The sequence below is a fragment of the Panicum hallii genome, chromosome 7 (assembly GCF_002211085.1).
Source record: "Panicum hallii strain FIL2 chromosome 7, PHallii_v3.1, whole genome shotgun sequence".
Lineage (NCBI taxonomy): Eukaryota > Viridiplantae > Streptophyta > Magnoliopsida > Poales > Poaceae > Panicum > Panicum hallii.
The window spans coordinates 42,605,275-42,631,791 of record NC_038048.1 but is presented as its reverse complement, the minus strand read 5'-3'; the positions used below and the strand labels follow the sequence as shown (position 1 = coordinate 42,631,791).

The window sequence follows — 26,517 nt, the reverse complement described above, 5'->3', positions numbered from 1 at the left end:
AGGTCTGATAAAACCCTTATGGCCCATTTTTTTTCTTCAGCCCACCCATTTTAAGCAACCCGATGCTCTGTAGCATAAGTTTTCACAGATCAAGGGTAGTTCACCCATCTTTAAGCAACCCAATGCACTGCAGCATAAGTTGTTTCGCAAACAAGGGTAGAAGCTGGGTGAAACTATATTTTTAGCTTCACACGTGAATCGTTTTTTAGAGAAATCCTACCAAACGGCCTCTTAGTGTATCAAACATGGTCTTAATTTGTCAATGGCATCTTACTGGCATGAATCCTGGTAGCCTCTATCCGTTATCGCACAATATGGTTACAGGCCGTACACCCGAATTTTTTTTTTATAACCATACACCCGACAGTTATGGACCTGATGACGAGCCTGCGAACACCTTACATTTTTCCAAGTCTTATCCCAAGCTAAGTTTTCTTTTTTTTTGTTTTGATAATTATCCCGAGCTATGTTTGACAAACTGCTGGTTCAACCGTAGTACTACTAGCCCTACTTGGCGTACAATGGCATTTGACACACGCGATCCTGCGATTTATGGCGAAAACGATGTGCGGTTTGGTGTCCCTGAGTCACGCTTGTAGCCACATCAGCAGCCTGCCGCTGGACGTGGACAAGCGGGCGGCTCTGAGCCACGGAGCGCCACGCATCCGCTCCTCCTCGCCCCTGCTCGTGGCTCTCCAGGGGGCCATATTTTGAGCTTGCCGCTGGCGACCCGACGCCGCGCTGATGTGGCACGCGCGCCGGGGCTCCTCGACCGTCCGTCCGTGCCTCTCCATGGGGACACCGATGGTAACCGACAAGCAACCCTCGAAGGTTGATGTTCTGATCCCTTTGATCAATCATCATCATACTATAAAAGAAGACGACCGACGCTATGCAGTGCAAAAGCCTCTTCGTCGCCATGTGTGGTCGTACAACGTTCCGGAACAAATAATTGTGCGAAACTGTTCTGAAAAATGAGTACTAGAAAATATGCGACAATCTGAGCATCTGCAACCGACGCGGACATTGTTATTTAGCTAGAGATCTGAACGTCTTATTTTCAAAAAGAAAGAGATCTGAAAATCTGATGGCAAAAGTTGCCAAGGTCAGCTGCTGCAGGGGATGCAGCAGAGGCGAGGCGACCCACCCCGCGGGCTCCAGCGGACGGGGCTGGTCGGCACGGCAGGGAGACCCGAGGAAACCAACCCGTGCGGGCAGGCACAGCAGCAGCATCTCCTGGCGAAGCCGTGCAAGGAAACAGGTGGAGGCCTTATCCTCTCCGCCTCCTCCCCCTTCGTTCCCACGTCGCCCATCCCCAACCCACTCCCGCTCCGACGGGAAAAGAAAAGGGGAGGAGGACACGGTCGGTCGCTCGCCGTAGATCGGATGAGAATGAGGTGGACTTCTCCTGTAGATAATACCGCGCTTTTCCTCCCTTTTTTATTTGTTCTCGCGCGAGCTGACTGACGGCCTCGATTATCTCCTCCCGCGCGCATCCCCCGCTGCTCGCCATTCTTATCCGCCTGCCCGCCCTCCGCTACCTTTATAGCTCTCGAGCTTCCCTCCTCCATTCCCTCACCCATACCTGATACCTTCGTCGTGCAGCAGCCTGCAACCTTTCGTCAGCTGAGAGCGTCGAGCCACGCCATTCTAGCTAGCTAGCTAGCGTCCGTCCGTTCGTTCGCGTGATCTGCGTTTGCTCGTCCGCCTGATCTGATCTGCCTGGGAATGGAGGCCTACGTCGTGTTCGCGCGCGGCAAGGAGGCGACGATCAGGTTCGAGGAGCAGGAGGAGGACATCGGCTGCGCGTCGTCCGAGTCGTCCGCGGCGGGTTCTTCCGCGTCGTCGTCGGACGAGGTGGAGCTCGCCGACGACGCCAGCTCCTCGGGGTCGACCGGTGACCACTTCGAGATGGCCTCCCTCATGACGCAACTCCCGATCAAGTGAGTACACGTTGCGTGGCCGCCCAGCGCCCGCCCGGTTCCTTTCCGGCTCGCAAAAGATTTGATCTTGGCGGGTGTGGTTGTGGTGTGATGATCTGACGCCGCGCTGCTCTGTTTGTTCTGGTGCAGGAGGGGCCTGTCCAAGTTCTTCGACGGCAAGTCGCAATCGTTCGCGTCGCTGGCGGCGGTGGACGGCCTGGAGGACCTGCCCAAGCCGCCGGCGAAGCGCCTCAAGACGTCACGGAGCTGCGGCGTCGGCCTCAAAGACGCGCACCGCCGCCGCCTCCCCGCGCCCGCGGTCGGCAAGAAGCAGGCGCCCAGGGCGCGCCTGACGCCGTCGGCGCCGAGGAGACTAGTGCGGGCGCGGCCCCTCGTGGCGGCGAGGCCGGCGGCGGCCGGGCAGCCCCTGTTATTTGCCTAGGGGATTCGCCCGCTCGCCTACCCGTAGAATCACTACAGCGTTATATGGTGGTTCGTTTTTTTTTCCTCGCTTGATACGGTTGTTAGCTAGCGTGGATCTTGAAAATGAAATGGCCAGAGAAGATTTGGCATCTGTAAATATTTTGCAAGAGATCTAACACGTTACAGGCTTGCATCAGATTAATTTGTCCATTCCTGAACTTTGTTAGCGTGCTAGCTATTCCTGACCTCTTGTTTGATTTGAAGTCAGCAAACGTTTGGATGAGCACAAGGTGGAGTACTAGCACATGTCTGCATTTGGTTGCGTCGTGTAGATGTTAGATACATTCAGATCACGCCTGATCAATGCGCTGATGATTTGTCTTAGTGGTGGAGGTTTTTTTTTTTTTGACGAGGTAGTGGTGGAGTATTGACTATTGACTAGGAGTATAGGTATGCAGAAGAAAATGATGAATCTGGTGAGATTCGGGGTTGCTAACTCACTGTTTTGCTCAAACGGAATTCTCCACTGAAACTGTCGTCAGCACATTTCTTTGCATTTCTCTGAAAGTAAAACTTCCGTGGACATAACAGTAGCAGTTCGCAGTTTATTGTGTCAGATTTGGGACAGCACATACCATCTACTAGACCTTTTGCCGATCCCCATCAATGGATTCAGGGGGTGTTCCTTTCCTACCCTCTAAATTTTAAATTTTAGAACCATCATATTAAAGAGAATCTTATTATTTAGAAGTATTAAATAAAGTCTAATTACAAAACTTTTTTCACAGATGGGTGCTAATTCGCGAGATAAATTTAATGAGCCTAATTAATCCATAATTTGCCACAGTGATGCTACAGTAATCATCCGCTAATCATGGACTAATATACCTCATTAGATTCGTCTCGCGAATTAGTCTTGGGGTTCTGCAATTAGTTTTGTAATTATACTTTATTTAATACTTCTAAATGACAAGATTCTTTTTGATCCGACCCCCCTAAACTTTAGGCCCGAGGAAATGAACACACACTCATTCTGAATGCATCGTGCATGCCTTTCACAAGCAATGTCATCATCAACCCACTAGCCACTAGACAAGTGTTTTCCACAGTTGTAAATATTTTGCAGAAGAGCTAACACTAAAATATTGTTAAATTAAGGTGGGAATGATAAATTCACCGGGTTAGTTAGTTAAGGGTTGATTTGCATTAAATAAAATATGAGGGATGAATACCGTACTTTTGTAATACTTCAAGGATGGAAAATACATTTTTTTTCTAAAAAAACCACTAGACAATTCAAATTTCGGAGCAAAGGCCAGTCAAGCTCTGATTTTTCTTCAGAGCAAATCAGTAGCCAATGGCCCTTGGATATCCCATCCTTGTTTCCACACAAGAATTTTGGTCAGTCAACTGGTTTTCCCCGTGAAGAAACATGTGATTCGTAATACCGGCACCTCTTTCTACCACGCAAGAACCTCTGCTGCCCGTCCAGCGGATAACACCAACGTTTTCTCCCAACATTTCAGCTACGTGTTTCATGCTTCCCCCCACGTTTGTTTCAAGTTCAATACTGGCATCATCAGAAGTTCAGAACAATGGCCATCGACACGCCTGTAAATCAGTCTCTTAGGAGAACAATGGCCATGCCTTCCGGTTGGGCAGACCTCCCGGACGACCTGCTGGACATTGTCGCGAAGAGGACGCCCGGAATCAAGGACTACGTCCGCCTCCGGGCGGTGTGCAAGTCATGGCGCTCGTTCTTGCTCCCAAAGTCCACGCCGCCGTGGGTGATGCTCCCGTACGACCCGAGCAGCGAGAGCTGCACCCGGGCCTTCCTGGACGTCTCCGACGGGACCGTGTACGAGCTTGAGCTGCCGGAGACCAGGGGCAAGCGGTGCTGCGGCTCGTCGCCCGGGTGGCTCGTCCTCGAGCGCTGGCCCGACGTGTGGTTGCTCAACCTGGCTAACGCGTCGTGGAGGACCCTAGCGTTCGCGCCGGGAGCGTTCACCGCCGTCGACGTGACGTACCAGGAGGGGGCGTTCCGCCTCGTCAGCCACTACGGGCGCGTCGCGGCGTTCGACCTCGTCTCGACGCTGCGCGAGGTGCCGACGCGCCGGGACGCGCTCCACGCCCTCGCGCACACGTGGGACGGCCAGTGCCTCGTCCAGCGCGGCGGTGGCAAGCTGCTGATGGCGGCGTGGAGCGGGGGACGACGGCCGCGAGCTGGCTGTCTTCAGGCTGGGCTCTGACGGGTGGTTGAAGGAGGCAGGCGACGTCGGCGAAGACGTGGTGTTCTTGGCCTCCAAGGACGGTGGCGGCCTGGCTTTCGGCACGGCGACGTGCGTGGATGGCAAGGGATCCATGTTTGATCCGTCAAAACTGAAGAATCTGCCATGTTTTTTGACGACAAGCGCGAGGAGTTCAGCGTCAGTCTGCTCAGCCAAGGCAACTGAGACAAGAAGATAGATGTGTGTTTTTTTCCGTTGAAGATAGTTGTTGATTTGAGCAGGGCAAGCGCTGCCGCTTGCAGGAGTTTCAATCAACGTCTTAACGGACAAAGCTGCTTCTAGAACTTTAGAAGAAAAAAAATCTCGTTCGTCGTACACCATTGACATCGCTACACGGAGCATTCATGTACTTGTTGCAAGAAACTGAAAGCATAGGGAAGTAGCGGCAGGAAGAAGAGCCGTCACTCGTCAGACTAGCAAAGCAAACATGACAATCATGATATAAAACATGTTACTTTCGTATAGACAGTACCCACATAATATGAATTTTTCATTATAGATACAAAGTTACATCTTCCAAAAGTGGCTATGGTACAACAATTTCAGTAAATCTGACATATGCAGAGTTACTGAAGTAGGCAATCTGTTCAAGAATTTTCGAATCAGATCATTAATGGTACAAAGTTGGCATCCCTTAAAATACATTTACATTGCTATCCACTTGAGCCAATGAAGATCGAAATTGAGCAACAATAGCATACAAGCTTCAAAAGAGAGCATTGGGCAAGCAAATATTTACCGTTTTTTCAGTTTCCATTTACAGAGCAATGCCTTTTCTTGGACGTCCGATATACTTCGGCCCTGAATATGCACAGCAAGAACTCGTGGCACCTGGCATCAGGTTTTCTCTTCCACGAACGTGAGGTTACTTTGGAGCCACTTCACATGGACCTCCAGGCCGGCATCCCGGAGGCTTCGCAGGACAGTCATGTACAGCCTCCGGTCCAGCTTGGTGCCATCCATGTCCTTGAGCAGCTCGATGAGCTCGTTGAATCGGCTGCACTTGGAGAACACCCCAACCATGAGCCCGGCCATGGCCTTGTCCACCTTCCCTCCGGTCTCCCTGAACTCCTGGTACAGCTCCATGCACCGCTCCAGCTCCCCCGCCCGGTTGTTCGCCAGGATGATGGCCGTGTAGCTGATCCGGTCAGGCCGGACCTTGCGCCGCGCCATCTCCTTCCAGATCTTCTCGGCCTGCTTCGAGTTCCCGAGCCGGCCGTGCATGTCGAGAAGGGAGTTGTACACCTGGACGTTGGGCTCGCACCCCTTCTGCTTCATCGTGGCCAGCAGCTTCATGGCCTCTGGTGCTCTCCTGATCTTGCCGTACATTGAGATCATGTTGCCGTAGGCGACCACGCACTTGTCGAAGCCTCGGCCGATCATCTCCGAGAAGACGGCTTCTGCCCTGTCGCTGCGGCCAAGCCGGCAGTACACGTTGATGACCGAGGCGTAGGTGACCTGACCAGGCTCGCACCCGATGAACACCAGCTTGTCGTACGCTCTGATGGCTGGTTTCAGGCCTCTCCTCTTCACGAAGCCATTGATGATTGTGGAGAGGATGCAGTCCGTGACCCTCAGGCCGATCTGCCTCATGTCCTTGGCGACCTCTATGGTTTCCTCCACCACACCAGCCTCGACGTGCATGACGGTCAGCTTCAGGAACATGTCGGGATCCGCCAGCATCTTGCTGTCCCAGGCTTCGTGGTACAGGTCCTCCGCCGCCGGCTTCTCCCGGGCATCTGCCAGAGCGCCAATGACGGAGGAGTAGGTCGCGGCGTTTGGCAAGAGCCCGTCGGCTTCCATCTCCCGCAGGCTCCGCAGCGCGTCCAGGGCTCTGCCCGCCTTCCCCAGCGCGTCGCAGACGATGGCGTACGCCTCCACGCAGCCACCGGAGGGGTACCATTTCTGGGACCTGTAGAGCTTGAACAGCGACGCCACCATGTCCGGCTCGCCTAGGGCGCCGCACGCCGCCATCACGGCGCGGTAGGCGGCGGCGCTCAGCGGCAGGCGAGCCACCCTCGCCTGCCCGTACAGCAGCACCGTGCTCCGGTACATGTGCAGCTTGTTGTACGCCTGCATGGCCGCGCCGAAGGCCATCACGGCGGGCGCCCCCTTCTTGGCCTCGAGGACGGCGAGCACCGCGTCGGCGAGGCCGAACCGCCTCGCCCTGATGCAGCAGGCGACGAGCCGCGCGCACGTCCGCTTCTCCGGGAGCACGCCGTAGGCGCCGAAGTCCTGGACCAGCAGCTCCAGCGAGCCCCACTGCTTGGCCCTGAGCAGCTGCACGGTGAGCGCGTTGGCCGTCTTCTTCTCCGGCAGGAACCCCGGCTGCAGCAGCGCCCTCCGGTAGCACTCGAAGGCGAGCTGCTCGGTCTGTGGGTCGCTGCAGAGGCCCCGGATGAACTTGTTGGATATGCCGAGCTTCGGGGCGGCATCCGGCAGCGGCGCCGGCGCCGGCGCAGCCGGCACGGCCGGGAACTCATCGGGCAGGTTCTTGGGCTCGAGGAGAGGGGAGGCGCAGGACCTGGAGCAGTGGAGCACGAAGGACGCGAGCTGCCGCCTGATCGCGCACAGGGAGGCGTGGGATTGCGGCGGCGTTCTTCGCGACGGACGCAGAGGCGGGATCGGGGGCCAATCGGAGTAGCATTTGGCCATCACCTCTGGAGGGAAAGAACTAGAGGCCGGGAGTGGAAGAACCCACCCTGTTTACGCCCACGGCACCTTATCCTGCGAGGGAGGAGATTCCTTCGCGGCTGATTTTCACAGGCAACTCCTGGTTGAAATGGCTGCTACGCATGGGTAGGGTGTGGCCACGTCGGCTCCCTTCCCACAGAAAGCTCAGGAGAGCCCTTAGAAGTTTCTGTTCAAAACCAGTATTATTCGTGGAGTTGCAGTTACCCTGCAAGTGAAAGAAGCACGGGTTTTTGGGCAAAATGTGGTGAAAAATCACCGGCCTCATCTGGATTCTGGAGGCGCTTGGTCCACGTAGCTCAAGCAAGGAGGACAGCCACCAGTAACGCTTGCAGAAGAAAGCAGGGGAAAATATCTGAAATGAGCAGGCGCAGTTGGACTGCAACACAGTACGAAAGCAACCAACAGTTGTCTTCATACCAAACTATCACTTGTGGACTCATGGTGCTGCTGGATTTCTGTTCAAGGAAAATGAAACTCTTCAGAGAGCCACCAGATTTTGGCAATGTTGTGGCTACCTACCAGCCAAAAAAAAAATGGGAACATAATATCCAGGACTAGGTGGAATTCTAGGTTCGTTTTGACCACATAGTATCCAAAACGCAGGCCACATAATATCTTTTGCAGTTTCCATAACTCTCTGGTTCTTCATGCATGGTCTGCCACGTTACAACCTGAAGCTACATTCTTCAAATTGCCTACAACAGCATGTGTCCCCTTATACCGTCTCACTCGTATATCTTATATATCTTGATCTAAATAAATGGTTTCATCAGCACTCCTTGTTGGTGCCAAGGCACAAGGGTCGCCATTCCAACAATCTGTGGCCTCTATGTTGCTCTGAATCCACAATCTCGTGCTACATGATCTAAGTTTGGTGTAGCAATGCTCGTTTCCTATGCACTAATCCTTGAGTTCGTCGATATTAATGGTCCTTTTGTGGCATCCACCTGAATCATAATTTCTCGGTGGCTTCCTTTTGTTTTATGTTTATCCTCCTTGACCATTTACACTCCTAACTCATCCAAGAGGGTAAGTTTTAGATCTACATTTCAGATATCAGATGTGGATTTAGATATTTTTGTTGTATGTTGGGTTTAGATATGAGAATGAGTATACGTCCAATATCAAACATCCGATAGGATAATCGGGGTTGTAACTCTAATAGTTGGATGGGGTGCTCATCTGGCCTGACGTGGAGACTCAAGCTAAGGCCCAAGAGGGTAAGTGAGGCATACTTTAATTATTTGCTTTTCCTAAAGTATTTATATAAGTATAAATTGAGGGACTATGTTCAAACTCTAAATTTACTAAAATATAAACGCAAAATTTTCCATGAATTAAAAAGCAAAATTAGAAAATTAATATGAACTATTAGAAATAATTCCAAAATATTAATATAATTTTTCAAGTTAGTGGTAATTTGCAAATATGCATAGGGATATTTGGATTAATTTTATAGTGGTAATGAGTATTTTTTTTCTTCAAATATGTTAGGACGCAAGGCTCAAATCGCAAATGCAGTTTTGGGCCGGGCCTGGCGGCAGGTCATCAGGCCGAACTCGCTTTGGCTAATGATGGCCTGCCTAGAAATACCCAGCCAGCCTGGCCCAAAAAAGGGGCATAAAACTTGGTTAGTCAAAGCAAAGTTTGGGTGCGACACGTGACTGCTGCTCCGCTCCTATGGCCCTGCGGCGTTCGAGTTGGAGTCCCATCATCCATCGAGGAACCAAACGGCACACTGTAGGGTAGTATCTGTAGGCAGGAGTATGTAGCACGCTTCGCTGCCGCGGTGCCGCCTCGTATTCGCCGCCGCCGCCGGCGTCCGCAGGCCCGGAGCCCGGAACGAACCATTCGCCATCAATGCGGTGCGCAACCAGGTCACCCGCCGAGCCCGAGATGAACCGGGTGTCCCCTGCTCGGCCTTCATAATCATAATTCTTCATATACGCATGGGCACTGCCTATGCCATCTCCTGTGTCCATTAGCCCGGCCGTGAAGATGGCCAAGGGGGACGGAGCTGAGCGCAAGCCCGACGACGAGCTCGTCGACCTCATCTTCTCCTGGTCCCTCCAAGATGTCATGAACCAGGACCTCTTCAAAGACAAGGTTTAATTCGGTCCCTACTGCACTCTTGCGTCTACTTTGATCGCTTAATTTGGTTTATCTAGATTGATTAAGCTCTCTCTCTCCCTCTCAGGCCAGCAGGATACCCGACAGGTTCTCCGGGCTGAAGAGCTACCTGGACTCGTTCAGGATCCCGCTGCTGGAGGAGATGCGAGCCGAGATGAGCTCCAAACTGGAGTCACTGCCCAATGCTCACTCCTCGGCCGTGCCGATACGGTCCATGGTGCCCAAACCCAGCAAGGGAGCAAAAGCCTACCACGTCGCCGTCGCCGGCCGCCGTGGAGCTCGCTCACCGTTCATCGGTGACATCGTCGTGCTCGTGGGAGCGATGCCGCGTCGGGCGGCCGATCTCGCAAGCAACGACGGGTCTTACTGCCTCGCTCACGTCAAGGATGTCAGCAGAGATAAGTTGAGCTTCGAGATCAGGGCGTCCAGGAAGATGCAAGGCGCGAGCTGCTGCGCTTTTGCTGCCAGCCTGCTCAGCTTCATCCCCTACGTGCGCATCTGGCGTTGCCTGGACTACGACGCCGCGGTGAAGAGAAGCCCTGCCCTCGTCAAGGTGGTCGCCGGTGACGCGCTGGTAAGCAATGCAAGCGGTGAATGATCTGCACGTTTTGCATTAGCAATTTGGAGCGCGTTTGGCCTGACTGAACCTCTTGATTGGCAGAGCACGCCGTCGGTGGCTTCATCTGCAGGCGCAGAGACCGGCGCCGACGTGGCGGCCAAACTGTCCGCGTTCAAGCTCAACGACTCGCAGGCCGACGCCATTCTGAGCTGCGTCACGGCGACGCGCCGCGACGGCGCGGCAAAATTCAGCCTAATCTGGGGCCCGCCCGGCACGGGCAAGACCAAGACGATCAGCGTGCTCCTGTTGCTGCTGCTGACGAGCCAGGCCCAGACTAAATGCCGCGTCCTGACGTGCGCGCCGACCAACACGGCGATCAGCCAGGTCGCGTCCCGCCTCCTGGCGCTGACGAAGCAGCACGCCGCCACCGACGGAGGATGCCATGGCGACCTGCTGCTATTCGGCAACCGGGAACGCATGGCCATCGGCGGTGATCTGAGCGAGATCTTCCTGGACACTCGCGTGAAGAGGCTCAAGAAGTGCTTCTCGCAGGCGACGGGTTGGAGGCATTGCCTTGTTTCATTAGTAGGGTTCCTGGGAGAGCCAACAACACTGAGATCTCAGTACAACGAATCTTGCGGGCAGAAAGACGGGACAAAATTGCCAGAGGCGTCTTTCATCAGGTCAAGGTTCCATCAGATATTCAAGAATCTGACGAACTGCTTCAGAACAATCATGTCCCAGGTTCCGAAAGCTGTCCTATTGGAAAAGAATTACAAAAATATTGTTTCAGTAATCAAGATGCTAGAGGACTTTAGCAAGCTGCTTGATAGGAAGATTGCTGGAAACAATGTCGCAATGGAGGTCTTCATGACTATGAGTGGAAAGAAATGCGACGATTCAGCTGGGGGAGTGGGCAAGAATGCACTGGTTGAAAATCTTATGAGAAACAAGACTACAATTCTAGGCGTCACGAGGACTCTTCTCGGAGACCTGAAACTTCCTGTTACACGCTCTGACTTCAGGATCAAGAAGTTCTGTCTCCGGAGTGCGTCCTTCGTTTTCTGCACCGTGTCTGGGTCGGCAAAGCTGAATGCTCAGAAGATGGATTTGCTTCTCATCGACGAGGCTGGGCAGCTCAAGGAATGCGAGTCCCTCATCCCGTTGCAACTCTCCGGACTGAAGCAAGCTGTTCTTATTGGTGATGAGCGCCAACTACCAGCAACTGTTAAAAGCAAGGTACAATTTGTTCACCTGTCAAATGGTTTTTGCTCTTGTTTTCAGATGGTTGCTTCCTTTGTTGCTGAACAGAATTTATTTCGTGCAGGTTGCAGAGACTGCATTGCTGGGCAGGAGTCTGTTTGAGAGATTGAGTTTACTGGGACACAAGAAGCACCTTCTGAACATTCAGTACAGGATGCACCCGTCCATAAGCATGTTCCCGAACCTGAATTTCTACGACAGAAACATTTTGGATGGCGCAAATGTCACGCAGGAGGGACACCAGCGTAGCTATCTTCAAGGTGCAATGTTTGGGCCGTACTCTTTCATCAACATTGATGGACGGGAAGATCCCGGCCGGAGCAAGCGCAACATGGCCGAGCTAGCTGTCATATTGGAGATACTGCATGCTCTCAAAAAAGGTACTGCAGAATGAGCGGAGCCTGTACTACATAACTTTTCACTGACTTCTTTCATGATTTTTTTTTTCCATTCTTACACTTGAAAAATGTTGCTGAAATGGATAGATCAACGGCCACTACTTATTACAGTTCATGCCATCCATTTTCTTCTCCTGGCCATGTATGCAGCTTGTACCAGCAGTCAGCTAGGAGTTTCAGTTGGCGTCATTTGCCCATACGCTGCTCAGGTGGAGGCAATTCAGCAGCAGATAGGGGATGCGAAATCCATGCTTCCCCTTACCCTGCGCGTCAACTCTGTCGATGGGTTCCAAGGTAGCGAGGAAGACGTCATCATCCTGTCAACCGTCAGGTCCAACGGTGCTGGATTCATCGGCTTCCTGTCCAATGTCCGACGCACCAACGTCGCTCTAACGAGGGCAAGGTACGCCGCCGTGGTTTCGGACCGAAAACAAAGGAGACAGCGACTGAACCCATCGTTTACACTGAGCTATTCTCGACGATGCCTTGCATTCATGTTCTTGTTGCAGGCACTGCCTCTGGATCCTGGGCAACGCGGCGACCTTGCGCGGCAGTGGCTCCATCTGGGAGGAGCTGGTCCGGGACGCCGTGGATCGTCGCTGCTTCTTCAACTGGCACGATGGCGGCGCGGGCGTCTCTTCTCCCGTTCCTCTCTGGGGTGCTGGCCTGATCGGTGACTCAGATTTCGGCGTCCACCCACCAGCTGCGTACTGCGGACAGGAAGCTGATGACATTTGCGATGCACTAGGCTCCCTGCGTCTAGCCGAGTGAAGCTGCTTTAGGCTTACACATTTAAGTTGAGTAGTGGCGAACTGTCGATCCATCGACAGCGATGCATTTTGGCGGGTGTTTTCCAATGTGGTGGTAAGTTTGAACAAATCCTGCATTGAACAGCAGCAGTGTGGATAAGTTTGTTGTGCTAAGGTATTTCATTATGGGGAGCTTGGACTTGGTAAATTTGCTCTTTCATTTCGGTTTTCAGGTTAGAGCATGTAAGCACAAGTTCAATTTGATACTGCTCGATTATACTCTTTTCATAGCTCAAATTTAGGAGCCTTGTCTGTTGAACTGTTAAAATCTGCAACCGTGGGGTTTCCTTCTCCTTGAGGAAGATATTCGATCTAGGTTCCACTTCCAATGTTTAAAATGCATGCATTGCCTACTCTAAGGCAAAGGTCACGCTGCTTCCTCCCAAACAAGTTTATTTCATCCATGCAATGTTTAAATTCAAAAGTTTCATATGGAAGAGTTTGAAGATGAAAAGGTGCCAATTAGAACAGGAATTATGAATTGAGGAAAAAAAATCAACTCTTTGGTTTTAATCTTACAATCAGATTCAAAAGTAATTTCACAACATGCTAGCCAGTCCGGGCTCGATTACCGTCGGCCGCATCCTCGCTGGAGTGGAGGGTGAGTCAGCTGGGGTTTAAACCCCAGTGCCTAACATCCGGTCTGGTTAAATTCAGGTGACGCATGGGGCTACTCTGGTCTCTGGCCCCCTAATATTTTTCCACTTGAAATAGCAATAGAGAAATTGAAAGTCAAATTTGTGATCGGATGGAGTGCGTTTTCTAGTCTACTCCCTCCGTCCCTAAATATCTGTCGTTTTCATTTTCTAAGAAACAACTTTGACTAAATATATATTAAAAATATTAATATTTATGGTACATAATTAGTATCATTAGAAAGATCTTTGAATCTAGTTTTTAATAAATTTATTTGGAGATACAAATGTTCCATGTATTTTCTACAAATTCGAGTTAAATTTGTAGCATGTACACTAACGCCGACAGTTATTTAGGGACGGAAGAGTAAGTTTTTAAAAAGTAACCCTGATGTTTCTTCGAGAAACAAATATCTATCATTGTCTCATCAATTGAGTCGGAACACGCACTGACAGACTGACTCCACGAAGAATGGAAATATGGAACACAGCGACACAGAAACAATCACCAATCATATAGTTTCTTTGAAGGGCTCTTTCCTTGAGAAGCACTTATCCATCCCAAACCTTGAGGGCGAATCACACTGTCGCACAAAAAGAAATTTGGCACGCCTTGAAGCCCTGCTGTTTATATTGAGCTGCCTATGCTGTTTTTGATGCCATCTTGTTGTGTCCGCTCTAATGGAACAGAATTTCATGAGCTCTAGGACCCTTGCTCTCTTGATAAAAAAACTTGGCGAATTCAACATGTGTTCTTCGCCCTCCATATAATTGCAGCACGATGGTCTTCAGACTTCGGTTAAGGCACTCGATAGGAGAAGATGGATCCCAGCGCAGGGCACACTTATAGCTATCCCATGCATACGTCAGCAACTAAAATTGAAAACAATATATCAGACAAGAAATGAATGAAGAAATCTGATAGCAGAAATGCACAAATGGATCTACAAGCAGCACCTTGACATGGAGCTTCTCCAAGCACGGAAAACATGATAAATACCCAATGACAACCTTCAACTTCAGCTGAGGCATGTCTAATGCTAATATTGTCACCGTGGAGAACTGGTCCGCCAAGCTGACGGGAACCATGAACTGGTCCGCCAAGCTGACGAGAATGAAACAAAGAGTGAGCGGGCGGGTTGGTTTCAATTGTTACGCCTCAGTGTGTTGGGAGTACAAGTTTCATATTTCTGTGTACATAGATGATTCATAAGAAAACTGAGTAGTTCAAATTTGAGAGGAGTGTAACTTGTGAAATTCGAGTACGAAGGTGTGGCTACAACAAGTCAAACAACATCTAAGCAGAGGAAACAAGAATCATGGCTGCACAACATCTTACTACTCCTTTTCCTTGTAACAATTGCTGCACAATATTTCTTATCAAACTGTTTCATTAGGAAATATCGGTCCACTGAATCAATCTGTAGCCTTTGCACCTTATTTTATCAAGAAACTAGGAGGGAAAATATGCATCGAACTTCTTACCTTAAAGATCGTGTGGCCAAGCTGAATAATGGGAAAGCCATTTCCAAGGTAGCCTAACATCTTGAGCTTTGTCGGTCCAGGAATCCTCACGGATGGACCATATTTGGTCTCATGCATCACTAGCCGTTCCAGGCTTGAAGCATCCTCAACTTCGATGTCCTCCAGCTCAATCTCCTCCATCCTATTGAAGTGTGTGACCGAAACCGCCAGGCACCTTAGCGTTGGCAGGGAGAGGCACAGGCGGCGGTGGCCAAAATTCGTGTCGAGCATTAAATGCTCAATTTCCGGGCTATTGGAGATCATGCCATGGAGGAGCTCCTCGGTGATGCCGACGCGGCGGAGAGAGAGAGATAGGTCAGGCAGGGGAAGGCCGGCAAGAAACCGATGGCCGAGAAGGTGCAGTTGTCGATGTCCAGAACGCGGAGACAGCTGAAGCGGAGTGCGGTGGCCGGCATCCGATGAAGGCGGTCGGGTGTGTAGGGGAAGTGGAGGACGAGGTCCTGTAGCGCGTCGAACATCGGAAGGGGGAACCAATCGTTGTAGCGGCGGACGTAGGAGGAGATGAAGGACCTGACGGCGAGGCGGCGGACGGGGCCCGGGTGAGCATCGATGATTTGGGAGATGACTTGCAGGCGTTCCCTGTCGGGGTAGATGAACCGGAGACGATCGTCGAGGTTACGCGGCGCTGAGCGCCAGATGTAGCGCCAGCGGCGGGAGAGGACGGCGGTGCGGGCGCCCTCCTCGGTGTCTAGGAGGCTGACGATCTCGCCCAGGACGCAGTCCGGGAGGAGGCTGATCAGGTCCGGCCCCTCGTGGTGCGCGCTGGCCTCTCCCTCCTCAACCTCCACGGCGCCGCCGTGGTCGGCTCGTCGCTTCCTGCGCGTCGTGGAAAAGACGAAGCGGTCCATCGTAGTAGATTGGTTTTTTTTGGAAAAGTTCGGTTTACTCTCTCCGAGTGTCACAAGGAGATGTCAATAATTTTTTTACTTTTTATTTTGAATAGATATACAATATATTTATAAAAATTAAAATAATAATTAGCAGCCAATCCATACATCAACTTTGCATTAATCTGGATAGGCCAGAAGTGGGCCACGGAGCAAGATGGACCTAGAAGATAATTATATTAAGCTTGCGAATTGGACCTTGTACGGATAATTGGGGCCAGAAAGGCCGTGTAAATATAGATATAGGCAGTTAAGAGTCGTGTCGTGTTTGGTTAGGGTTAGTTAAGAAGGATGAGTCTACGGACTACAAATATATATCATGAATAAACAAGAAACAGAATCATTCATCAACAACTCTTGGCGCATCACCTCCCCTGTTCTAGGGTTTTCCTCGGGTAAGTGCCATCTGCGTGATCGGGGTAGCATCACCCTTGCTCGCTTGTTTTATGTGTTGTTCGTTCTGAAGCCTTGTAGATGGCGAGTAGCACTAGTTATCTTACCGCGCGTAGAGTAACGTTATTTTCTTCATATCCCGATCATGCTTTGTTCGTTGCTCACGTGTGCTTAGTAATCGTCGTGTCGAATCTTGGATGCGATGGTTACGTCTTGCTTCATCTTTATCAGTAGATCCGATCTGTTATGGCTAGTTTCTATTTTTTAGAGATTTGGTTCAATATGTGCATAATTAGGCCTTGCAAACGAGTTGAAGATTCCGGCAGCATGATCAGTATCGGGTCGTGGTTTGAATAGAGGTTGCTTCAGGAATCGGCTCTCCGGCTGGTTTTAGGATTTCTGTTTAGGTTGTTTGTTCCGACGCTTTTGCGTATTTGTTAGGCTCAATCACGTGTAGGATGTTCCGATCGTGCATTGAGGGTTTAGTTATCGTAGATTGGATTAGATCGATATTTATGAAATAAGATTTATTTCGTTGTCAAGCATATATATATATATATATATTGCCCGTTCCAAAGATCCGATCCGGTATTGATGCAATCGGCTCTTCATAGCCGATACCGGGGAAGAGGTGATGAGCCGATCACGGCTTGGACTAACCTTTACACGTGTCTGTGCGTACAGGAATTTGATACATCACACCTTCCTGATCAGGTGCAGGATCAGGTGGCACGCCTAGCGACTCCAAGCCAGGGTGTGCGCCGGATTACTGGGCTGTTGACCGAGGGACCGGGGTCCACCAGCAGTCCCGGAAGCCTCCCGGCTCCTCGTGTTGCCTGTCACTGCTCGCCGGCGGGTTTTGACCGACAACAGGTCCATTAGAATCTAATGAATCTTTACAGCACCAATAAAATACAATAATCGCATCACAATCTGTTCTGGGAGAAGCAGCCACGGTGGGTAAGTGGTCAGGGGATAAACGGGCATAGCAGGGTTGGGAGAGAGCATCCGGGCGGAGCAGCGTCGGGACCGGTGGGGTGGCGATGGAGCGGGACGGGGCGATGCCGGGCAGGGTGACGCCGGGGCGGGGCGGCGACGGATCGGGGCGGGATGGGGTGGCGCCAGGCGGGATGGGCGAGGCGACCAGCGGGATGGGGCGGGAGGCGCGGGTGGGATGGGGAATGGGAGTCGGGCGGGCGAGGGGAGATAGAAGCAAATTTTTTTTCATAACCAGTGGTAGTAGATAATATTTTACTCCAAAAGCCACTGAAAGCAACGGGAGAGGTGATTTTGCATTTGTACTACGGTGAAAGTTGTTTTTGGCCAAAAGCACCTGAGACGTTTAAACCTTTTGGTTGGCTTTGGCTTTTCCAATCTTAGTTATCAAGATTGGAAACTAAATAGCTGTGCCAGATAAATTTTATGGTGATAAAACTTCTCTCATATCTCATGAAACTATCTTCTTTTCTCTCCTCACCGTATCAGCAAAATTGACGATGCACCATAGAATTTAATATCATGAAACTTTTATCGAGACTCAAATTGAGATCGGCTTTAAAAAATCTAAGTTTCAACCTTCAACTATAAAACCAGATAATAGACCATCCAGCTATCAAAATCGGACAAATTTGGCCCTCTAGGTGGTTTCGAAGGCGGTTTTACATTTTATAAAATTTAAAATATTTAATTTTAAATTAAAAAATTATAAGTAATTTATTTTAAATTTAAAAAATATGAAATAAGTATTAAATTTTTTTTCTAAAAATGTAATCTATCCATTGGATATTTTGGCACGTATTTTATTAAGAGAGTATGCTGTCCCTTTTATTTATTAAGGCTATCTCCAACCGTCGTTCTCTGTATCCTTCTTTATATCCGTTATTTACAGACTTTTCTACAAGATTTTCTCCTCTATATCTCATTTCTCTCCAACAACGTTCTCTAAATCTCGTTCTCTATACATTAAACTCTATATTAGAAACATATTTTGTTCTAAATTTTTGTACGTACGTATTTATCATACCTCAAATGCTATGGATATATTTTATTTTTATTTAATCCAGTGTTTAAAACGTAAAGAAAAAATAGAGAAGAGGAGAAAGAATCTCTATATATATATATATATATAAGAATCCTGTAACATTCTTCCGAGAACGGCTCCGAGTCTCCGAGACAGAGGGCACCTATCAATGGTGCTCGCTAGAGCCAGGTGCATCCCATCTCGTGGGCTCGTGGCCTCCGTTGTCCTCCTCTCCCATCGCCGCGGCTGCCCGCTGGTAGCCTGGTACCGGCAGCCGCTCGCCGGCCGGGGACCGTCGGACCGAGGCCTTCGATCGGTCCACGAGATGGTGTGCAAGGATGTAACCGCGATGGAGAGGCCCGGCTGCCCCCGTGCTTGCTCCGGGGCGAGCTACAAACCACAAACCAGCGACTGCTCCCCCCCGACCCTCCATCCTAGCAGTACTCCTGTCGCCTTCGCCGACATTTATATGTATGTGGCATTCCTGGCCCTGTTCAGAGATGTGGATTGTGAGTGGCGCTTGAATGATTTAGGATTCCTGTTGTCTAGTGTTTTCTGTTAGTTTTGGACTCTCGCAACTGTTTAATGTTTATCACTTATCAGTTCCGTATTGGGCTATTTCCTGAACAGGTTCAGATTCGAAGGGGATCTTCTGGGTCAAATTTCTTTGTCGATGCCATTATTCATAGAATCGGTTGCTTCTTCAGTAGGATTCGAACGAGATTTTTGCTTCTTATACTGTGTTTGCGCTTGATACTTTGTTCATAAAATCGGTTGGTTCTTTGATGGGAATCAAACGAGATTCTTGTTTCTTTTTTTTTAAAAAAACGAGATTCTTGTTTCTTATGCTGGTGTTTGCACTTGATACATAGATAGTTCGCAAAATTGTTGGTTCATTAGTAGGATTGTAACAAGATTTTTCGTTTGAAGTTAAGTCGGATGGTATGTTGGTGTCAGAAGAACTAATTGATTCTAGCCTAGGGATCCCATTCCCATGATTCCATTTCACAGAAGTACCAAACATAAGTTATCTCATAAATTCTTTTTTTTCCCACACAAACTGCATGAAAACTAGTAGTCTTGCTGTTTGCAAGGATCCAATTGCCATACACAGTTGCATTCATAGCCAATGTGTAAATATTCCCTTTGTCTATAATTGCTTTGTTCTGCCATGGCATTTGATCATAGCCAATGTGTAAACATTCCATCTCTGGATCGACAGACATGCTGTTTTATCTTTTCTCTACTTCGCATTGATGGATTTTATTAACTCTAGCACCATTGTTAAGCTCACTGAGTTTACCTGCATTTCTCTCTTCATGCTGCACTAATGGGCCATCTGGATATTTACTGCAGGTCAAAAGGATACCGGATACTTTCATGTCATTTGGGAGTTACTTGGATTCCTTTACTTGGCCGTTGATTGAAGTACACACTGATATATTCTCATCATTAGATGCTTATGCTCAGGCAAACTTTGAGTGTGTTCGTTTCCTACCCTCTAAATTTTAGACCCATCACATCAAAGAGAATCTTATCATTTAGAAGTATTAAATAAAGTCTAATTACAAAACTTTTTGCACAGATGGATGCTAATTCGCGAGACAAATTTAATGAGCCTAATTAATCCATAATTTGCCACAGTGATGCTACAGTAATCATCCACTAATCATGAACTAATATACCTCATTAGATTCGTCTCGCGAATTAGCCCTGGGGTTCTGCAATTAGTTTTATATTTAGACTTTATTTAATACTTCTAAATGACAAGATTCTCTTTGATGTGACCCCTCTAAACTTTAGACCCCAGGAAACGAACACACCCTTTGTAGAAGTAACCCAGGTGCACAATATTTATTCTAGGAAGTCAATCTTGGTTTATAAAGTTGCAGAACCAGTCAATGATGAGAATTCAAGGGAGACATATGTACCCGCAGAGTCTGATATGATCGTCATGTCCTCACAAAAACCAAGGCACATATCTGATTTGACACGAAACGAGGCATCATTTGTGTTAGGTTCAGTTCTCAAAAATGGAAAAGAATATGGATCTCCTGGCTGGTGTACTGTTCAATTGTCATCTGCCATTCCTGAAGGGCCGTTGTTTTTGGTGTTTCTTATAAATATGAAGACATACAATCGCATATGGAGATGTCTTTTTTTGGGAAAAAATCATGCTAATCTTGACGAGCTTCAGAACAGTGGCCCTGTAAATAAGGTGTGGCAATTCAATCCAAGGGTGTGTTGGCCATATGCACACAAAGTAAGCAACATACCCTGTCTTTTTGACACATCCATTTTCCTGATATCAGCATTTATATTGGGCCTGGAATTTTAACATCACAATTTATGTCTAAAATGCTATCTCATCAAGCTTTAACCACCCGCTGGTTTTCCATGAAGAATTTTCCTGAAGAGTACACCAACTTTTTGATAATGACAATCGTGTTTTTATGCATGTGAAGTTAGATAACCCTCCCTCGTATTCTTTTTACTCTTCACTATGTGTATCACATTACTTATGATGGCTGATTTGATCATTTTCCCATGAAGGCAGTAGAAGCGGGTTGCTTGTCATGCTCCCAGTTATCTCAATATTTTGATCGTAGATTGGTTGATGGTCTTGGCCTTGAGAAATTCAATCTAAATGGTTCACAGCTGAATGCAGTAGTAGACTGTGTCTCATTAAGCTATTATGGGGACCTCTTGGGACAGGTAAAACGAAAACCATCAGCTCTATCTTGTGGGCCATGCTCATCAAGGGCCGAAGAACACTTGCCTGTGCACCTACCAATACTGCTGTGTTGGAGATTGCGGCTCGAACAGCCAAGCTAGTTGCGGAATCTTCAGATGGCAGTGTCTTCCTGAATGACATTGTTCTGTTTGGAAACAAAACGAAGATGAAGATAGATCATGAGTATTACCTTTCAAAGGTGTATCTTAACTCTCGTGCTGAGCGGCTGTTGCCATGCTTTAAGCCAAACACAGGCTGGAGGCACTGTTTATGCACACTTGTTGATATCCTTGTGAATTCTGTGACCAAGTACCAGTTGAACAATAAGCGTAATACTTTCAAGCATTATTTGAAAGATGATTTTATTATACATTCTGGAAAATTACAAAGTTGCATAGCTGTACTATACAATGATCATCCAAGAAACCTGGAAACAGGAAGAAGCTTTCAATGTATGCTGGAGGTGCTTGAATTGATCAAAATTCTTCATGCTTTGATATGTGCTGGTAATGGTGGTGATATATGGTCAAATGAACTGCTTGAAAGCACTATAGAAGAGAATGCTGACCCTGTGCTGTGGCCTTTACAGCTAGCCTGCATACGGATTAACTCATGCGATAAATCCAAGTTTGTGGCAGCAAGATCTTCGTGTGTGCAAGAATTAAGATATCTTTGTACGAATTTGGAGCTCCCTTATTGTTACAGTACACAAGATGTTCAACTGTACCTGCTTTCAAGAACTAGATGCATTATCTGTACAGTTTGTAGCTCATTCAGGTTGTACGACGTACCTATGAGAAATTCTTCTTCAGGTATATATCGGCTGCTTAAGGAACCTGATATAATTCCTCTGGAGCTTCTGATCATTGACGAGGCTGCACAGCTGAAAGAGTGTGAAACCTTAATTCCTTTGCAGCTGCCTGGCATAAGGCATGCTGTTTTCATCGGTGACGAGTATCAGTTACCTGCACTTGTGTAAAGCAGAGTAAGATCCTTGGATGCAGAATTCTTTTTTTCATTTCGTTCTTTGGATTGACATTTAATATGGTTATGCAGATATCTGACAGTGCTAATTATGGACGAAGTGTTTTTGAGAGGTTAAGTTCCCTAGGCTATAGTAAACACCTTCTCAATATCCAGTACAGGATGCATCCAGAAATAAGCAAGTTTCCAGTTGGTACATTTTATGATGACAATATATCTGATGGCCCCAATGTCAGTCATAAGGACTACAATAAGAGGTTTTTAGGAGGAAAATTGTTTAGGCCATATTCATTTATAAGTATTGATGGCCACGAAATAGCTGAAAAGCATGGCCAGAGCCTGAAAAACTCAATAGTGCTATTGTGCTGATAGTGCAGAGATTGTTCAAAGGTAAAGGCCAGCCATAAGGCACACTACTGTGGTTATATGCTGTACTTCTTTCTCTTATAAGTATGATATCATTTGATATATATTCAAGCTGAAATCAGTTTAAGCTTACTAGCTTAGCAGGGTTACAATGTTCTCTTTTTCCTTTTCATCTTGCAGAGACAATTTCTACAGGAAGCAAGCTCTCTGTTGGTGTTGTGTCCCCATACAATGCTCAAGTTAGAGCTATCCAGGAAAAAGTTGGGAAAGCTTATAGTAGGATTGATGGTTTCTCACTGAAAGTAAAATCTGTGGATGGTTTCCAAGGCGCGGAGGAAGATATCATTATCATATGAACAGTCAGGAGGAATGAAGATGGTTCAGTTGGGTTCCTCTCAAATTTACAGAGGACAAATGTGGCTCTGACGAGGGCCAAGTAAGTTCCACTCCAAGCATTTACATTTCAAGTACTTCCCAAATTCTGTATGGTCCGGCTTTCTACTATTGAGTGCATTCACGATGAAATATGTAATTTGTTCTTTTATTTTCTGGCAGGCATTGCTTATGGATAGTGGGGAAGGGAGCCACTTTGTCCAATAGTAATTCTGTTTGGCGGAAGATTATTAAGGACACGTGGGATCGAGGTTGTTTTTTCAGTGTCAACGATGAGAAACAGTTGCCGAATGCAATTTTTCAGCCCACTGAGTTTGATGATGTATGGTTCAGCTAATGATGAACCACAACGACAGAATATAACCAAGTTACCAGAAGAGCTGGAGGGGAAGACAGTGAAGAAGGCGGAAACGGTGAAAGACGTCATTGACAGCGAATGAAGGGTCGTGTTGAGAGCACGTGAGTTAACCGTGTGCTGTGTGGCCCCGCGGGTCAGCGTCAGGCTAGGGGAATAAGTATAACCTTAGCCTTGTATAATCATTAGAAGTGAACAAATTTTGTCTGAACTCTGAAGGAAATACATTCCGAGAAAACGGTAGAGTTCATCTTCCCCCCCAAGGTACCCGAATTTGTACCTGCATTGTGAGCCTTTCGCCAGTGGCAAAAGGGCATAACAGGGATCTCCCACCAAAATTCTGCATCACACTTGATGTTGGTCTTGCAACAAAGAAAGGCTGTTCATCAAGCACTGTGATGGCTCTCCTTTACAATTCAGCAGCACTAGTGTCAGATTCGGAACCAGATGAATTGCCTGTAACTGAAGACGGGCGCACGGTTGCCTGGAAACTCTCTGATACTGCAATGTGCACTTCCATCAGCATCATTAAACATTTGCCACCATTGCCCAATGGAGCTTGCGTGACAACCCCGTGGCCATATGCGGCTTTATGAAATTCGGGGCTGCTAGCGCTGCTCGATAAATTTTTTTTATCGAACGCTCTGTGGCAACACCAGTAATAAATGCTTGCAACATAAAAAATTAATATTTAATATTAAAAACAGGTCCCACGCTACCTCAAGATACTTGGATGCGAAAGAGTAAAATTTCTACCGCAATATTGGGCCTGTTTTGATCATTTTGCAAAAATGCAAAAAAAATTTTTGCAAAGGAATCTTACCAATTTGAAATACTAAATGAAGTCTATTTACAAAACTTTTTGCATGGATGGGTTGTAAATCACGAGACGAATCTAATGATGCTAATTAATCCATGATTAAGCAATAATTAGCGGATGGTTACTGTAGCATCACTGTTGCAAAACATGGATTAAGTAGGCTCATTAGATTCGTCTTGCGATTTACAACCCATCCATGCAAAAAGTTTTGTAAATAGACTTCATTTAATACTTCAAATTAGTAAGATTCGTTTAGCATCTTTGCGTTTACAGCTTTGCCCATTGTAACTCTGTTCCATGCAACGTACATTCAAAATCGTGCAATATGGCAATATCCGAATAAAGCTGCCGGCAGACATCAAATTTACAGAGGTGCAACGTAAAAAAAAAAAACTTCTCCTCCACAAAATCAACCAGAGAGAAAAACACCCCCACGGCAAACATGAATCTCGATTTCAACATCGGATCAAATATTGCAACGTTCAAAATTATACTGCAACACCATGGGAGAAAGCAGCAGTGGTGCTCCCCAACGGCGAGCTCCGGGAGTACGCGCCGCCGGCCACGGCGATGGCTCTGGAGGCGGGTAGGGGGCGTGGTTCCTCTGCGACGCCGACGCTCGAGGATCCGTCGCCATCGCGGCGGTCGCCCCGGGAGAGGAGCTCCAGCCGGGGCAGATCTACTTCGTGCTCCCCTGCCGAGATGCAGCGTCGCCGCCTCACCGGCGACGAGGTCGCCGCGCTCGCGGTCAGGGTCAGCTCCGCGCTCGTCGCCGCGGCCGCTGCCGCCGCCCAGCTGTCCTCCCCCTGCCGCCGCCGCCGCCACCGTCCTTGTCCACCGCGGCACCCGCGTCGGCCGGGCTGCTGGCCAGCGAGAAGAGGCGCCGGAAGGAGGCCGGCCGGCGCGAGAGCTCCGACTGCTGCGGGCGACAGCGCTCCAGGCCGTCGGGCGCCACCGCAGCGTCCTCCGTGAGAAGCGTGTGGAGCTCGAGAAGCAGAGAGCTCGAGACGAGCGGTGACGAAGGAATGAGACATATGGACCAGGGATCGTCACGTGGCCTCCGGAGCGTCCGACGCATCGGACGCCTGAGCCCAAGCATTACCGTATGAAATTTCTGGATACAACAAAGCCGTTATTTTTTTCTCCTTTTTCTTTTTCCGGTGAACAAAGCCGTTATTCATTACACACATGCATGTACTACTGCTAGTCGACAGCAGGTACGGTCACATCAGGTCGTGGCGGTCTGGCGGGCGCGCCCGTGCTCTCGCTCTCAGCAGTTGATGTGGATGCTGTGCCAGCCGAAGTCGCCGCACGCCCGGGTGTCCTCGAACACCTGGTACGGCGTGCCGGCGCAGCCGGGCTTGGAGTAGAGCGTGGCCGTCTCGCCCCGGATGTTGAACTCGTGCCCGCCGTGGAGCCGGACGTGGTTGCACCCGCACGAGCCCACGCTCGCCATGCGCCCCTGCGACCCCGACGACGTGCACCCCGGCCCGCCGCGCCCCACGACGTCAGGTAGCTCCTCGGCCCCGACCCGTCCGAGGCCGCCACGCCCGTCGCCGCCGCGGCGAGGATGGCTAGTGCTACGGCGATGCCCACCGCGGGCGCGGCGAGCATTGCTCCGGCGGCGTGCCTTGAAGCCATCTCAGTCGAGTGGGAGACAGCACTCACATACGTGCTTGTGTAATAGTAATCCATTTCATGTAATTGTAATTCTTTTTTCTAAATCAGACATTTCTAATTTTTACTATTAATTCATAACAAATTGTATAGTTTAACCACAAGCAAATTATATACATTATATTTAATTCTTCCGGTGAATCTAAAAATATAAATCTTATAATATTATAAACTAAATGAATTTTGAGGAATTGATTATTAAATATAGAAATCTTTAACTTAAGACAAAGCTAAAACAACTATTGTGAATCGGAGGGAGTAGATAGCTTGGCTTGACCTTTATATCTCTTTGATTGAGTTTATTAGCTTGACATATACCTTTTTAGGAAAAGGAAACAGATTCGATCTTTCTTTTAATTTCCAACTAAATATGGCGTGGACCAAACTTGCGGTTCCATTAATTTTCACGCAACCGATTCCTTGGTAATCAGAGAAAAAACAATTGAATTTGAAAAGTTCGTGGCACTTTTTGAGGGTTGTGATGGCATCATACTGTTTATCGACTCTGGACTTCCCGAGATGTGATGTTTAATCAACGATGATACCAATAACAAAGACACGGTTTCACCAATCTATAGGTTTCTTAGCTTTTGCAAAAAGAGAATTGGCTGAAAAGAAAAATAGAGAACGCGGCCGAGCATGCAACAACAACAGTACTGGCTTGTGTAACCAAACTGACTACTACATTTGGACTATAAGACGAACCATTGTTTGACGAAAATTGTGCATGTAGAAGTATATATAAAACCATAGTATCAATCAGGGTAGACCATCTGGATTATAAGGCGAAAAATTGTCCATGCTCAGCAGTCGATGTTGATGCTGCGCCACCCAAAGTCGCCGCAGGCTTCGGTGTCTTCGAACACCAGGTACGGCGTGCCGGCGCAGCCGGTCTCGGTGTAGAGCGTGGCCATCTGGCCCTGGTAGCTGAACTCCTGCCCGCCGTAGAACTGGAGGTCGCTGCACCCGCAGGACCCCGCGGTCGCCGTCTGCCCCGAGCACCCTGGCCCGGCCCACGACGTGAGGGAGCTCGTGGCGTCCGCCGAGCCAATCGCCATGGCCACCGCCATAAGGATGGCGAAGAAGGCCCCCGCCGCCGCGGATTTTACGCCGCACTTCGCCGCCATAGGATAGGAGTGCAGTGGAACTGGAGTAGCTACTGAGAACTTTTTTCGCGGCCGGGCTAGCTCTTGATTGGTGTTTGCACGGCATCAGACGTCGT

General features: G+C 48.7%; 6 protein-coding genes and 2 pseudogenes across 6 annotated transcripts; 5 read left to right on the top strand and 3 right to left on the bottom strand.

The window, feature by feature from the left end:
• Window positions 1-1,306: 1,306 nt before the first annotated feature.
• Window positions 1,307-2,541, top strand: LOC112899920. Its single transcript, XM_025968578.1, has 2 exons — window positions 1,307-1,943; window positions 2,073-2,541. Exons 1-2 carry the CDS (start codon window positions 1,729-1,731, stop codon window positions 2,362-2,364), a joined length of 507 nt encoding a protein of 168 aa, XP_025824363.1. The 5' UTR covers window positions 1,307-1,728; the 3' UTR covers window positions 2,365-2,541.
• Window positions 2,542-3,940: 1,399 nt separating this feature from the next.
• On the top strand, window positions 3,941-4,798 carry LOC112900819. The gene has a single exon (XM_025969613.1). It carries the CDS (start codon window positions 3,941-3,943, stop codon window positions 4,592-4,594), a length of 654 nt encoding a protein of 217 aa, XP_025825398.1. The 3' UTR covers window positions 4,595-4,798.
• A 421-nt stretch (window positions 4,799-5,219) lies between these two features.
• Window positions 5,220-7,400, bottom strand: LOC112901058 (pentatricopeptide repeat-containing protein At5g13770, chloroplastic). The gene has a single exon (XM_025969883.1). It carries the CDS (start codon window positions 7,286-7,288, stop codon window positions 5,471-5,473), a length of 1,818 nt encoding a protein of 605 aa, XP_025825668.1. The 5' UTR covers window positions 7,289-7,400; the 3' UTR covers window positions 5,220-5,470.
• Window positions 7,401-9,779: 2,379 nt separating this feature from the next.
• LOC112900818 (uncharacterized ATP-dependent helicase C29A10.10c-like) lies at window positions 9,780-12,448 on the top strand. The gene is made up of 5 exons (XM_025969612.1): window positions 9,780-10,024; window positions 10,097-11,255; window positions 11,344-11,659; window positions 11,828-12,008; window positions 12,187-12,448. Exons 1-5 carry the CDS (start codon window positions 9,780-9,782, stop codon window positions 12,446-12,448), a joined length of 2,163 nt encoding a protein of 720 aa, XP_025825397.1.
• A 1,102-nt stretch (window positions 12,449-13,550) lies between these two features.
• LOC112901329 lies at window positions 13,551-15,506 on the bottom strand. The gene is made up of 3 exons (XM_025970219.1): window positions 14,607-15,506; window positions 14,079-14,226; window positions 13,551-13,994 (listed from the first exon to the last, which is right to left on the bottom strand). The coding sequence occupies exons 1-3, from the start codon at window positions 14,907-14,909 to the stop codon at window positions 13,972-13,974; spliced, it is 474 nt and encodes a 157-aa protein (XP_025826004.1). The 5' UTR covers window positions 14,910-15,506; the 3' UTR covers window positions 13,551-13,971.
• A 4,730-nt stretch (window positions 15,507-20,236) lies between these two features.
• Window positions 20,237-23,069, top strand: LOC112898893 (annotated as a pseudogene).
• A 127-nt stretch (window positions 23,070-23,196) lies between these two features.
• On the top strand, window positions 23,197-24,431 carry LOC112900817 (annotated as a pseudogene).
• Window positions 24,432-26,098: 1,667 nt separating this feature from the next.
• On the bottom strand, window positions 26,099-26,422 carry LOC112900816 (antimicrobial peptide 1-like). The gene has a single exon (XM_025969611.1). The coding sequence runs from the start codon at window positions 26,420-26,422 to the stop codon at window positions 26,099-26,101; it is 324 nt and encodes a 107-aa protein (XP_025825396.1).
• Between the last annotated feature and the right edge of the window lie 95 nt (window positions 26,423-26,517).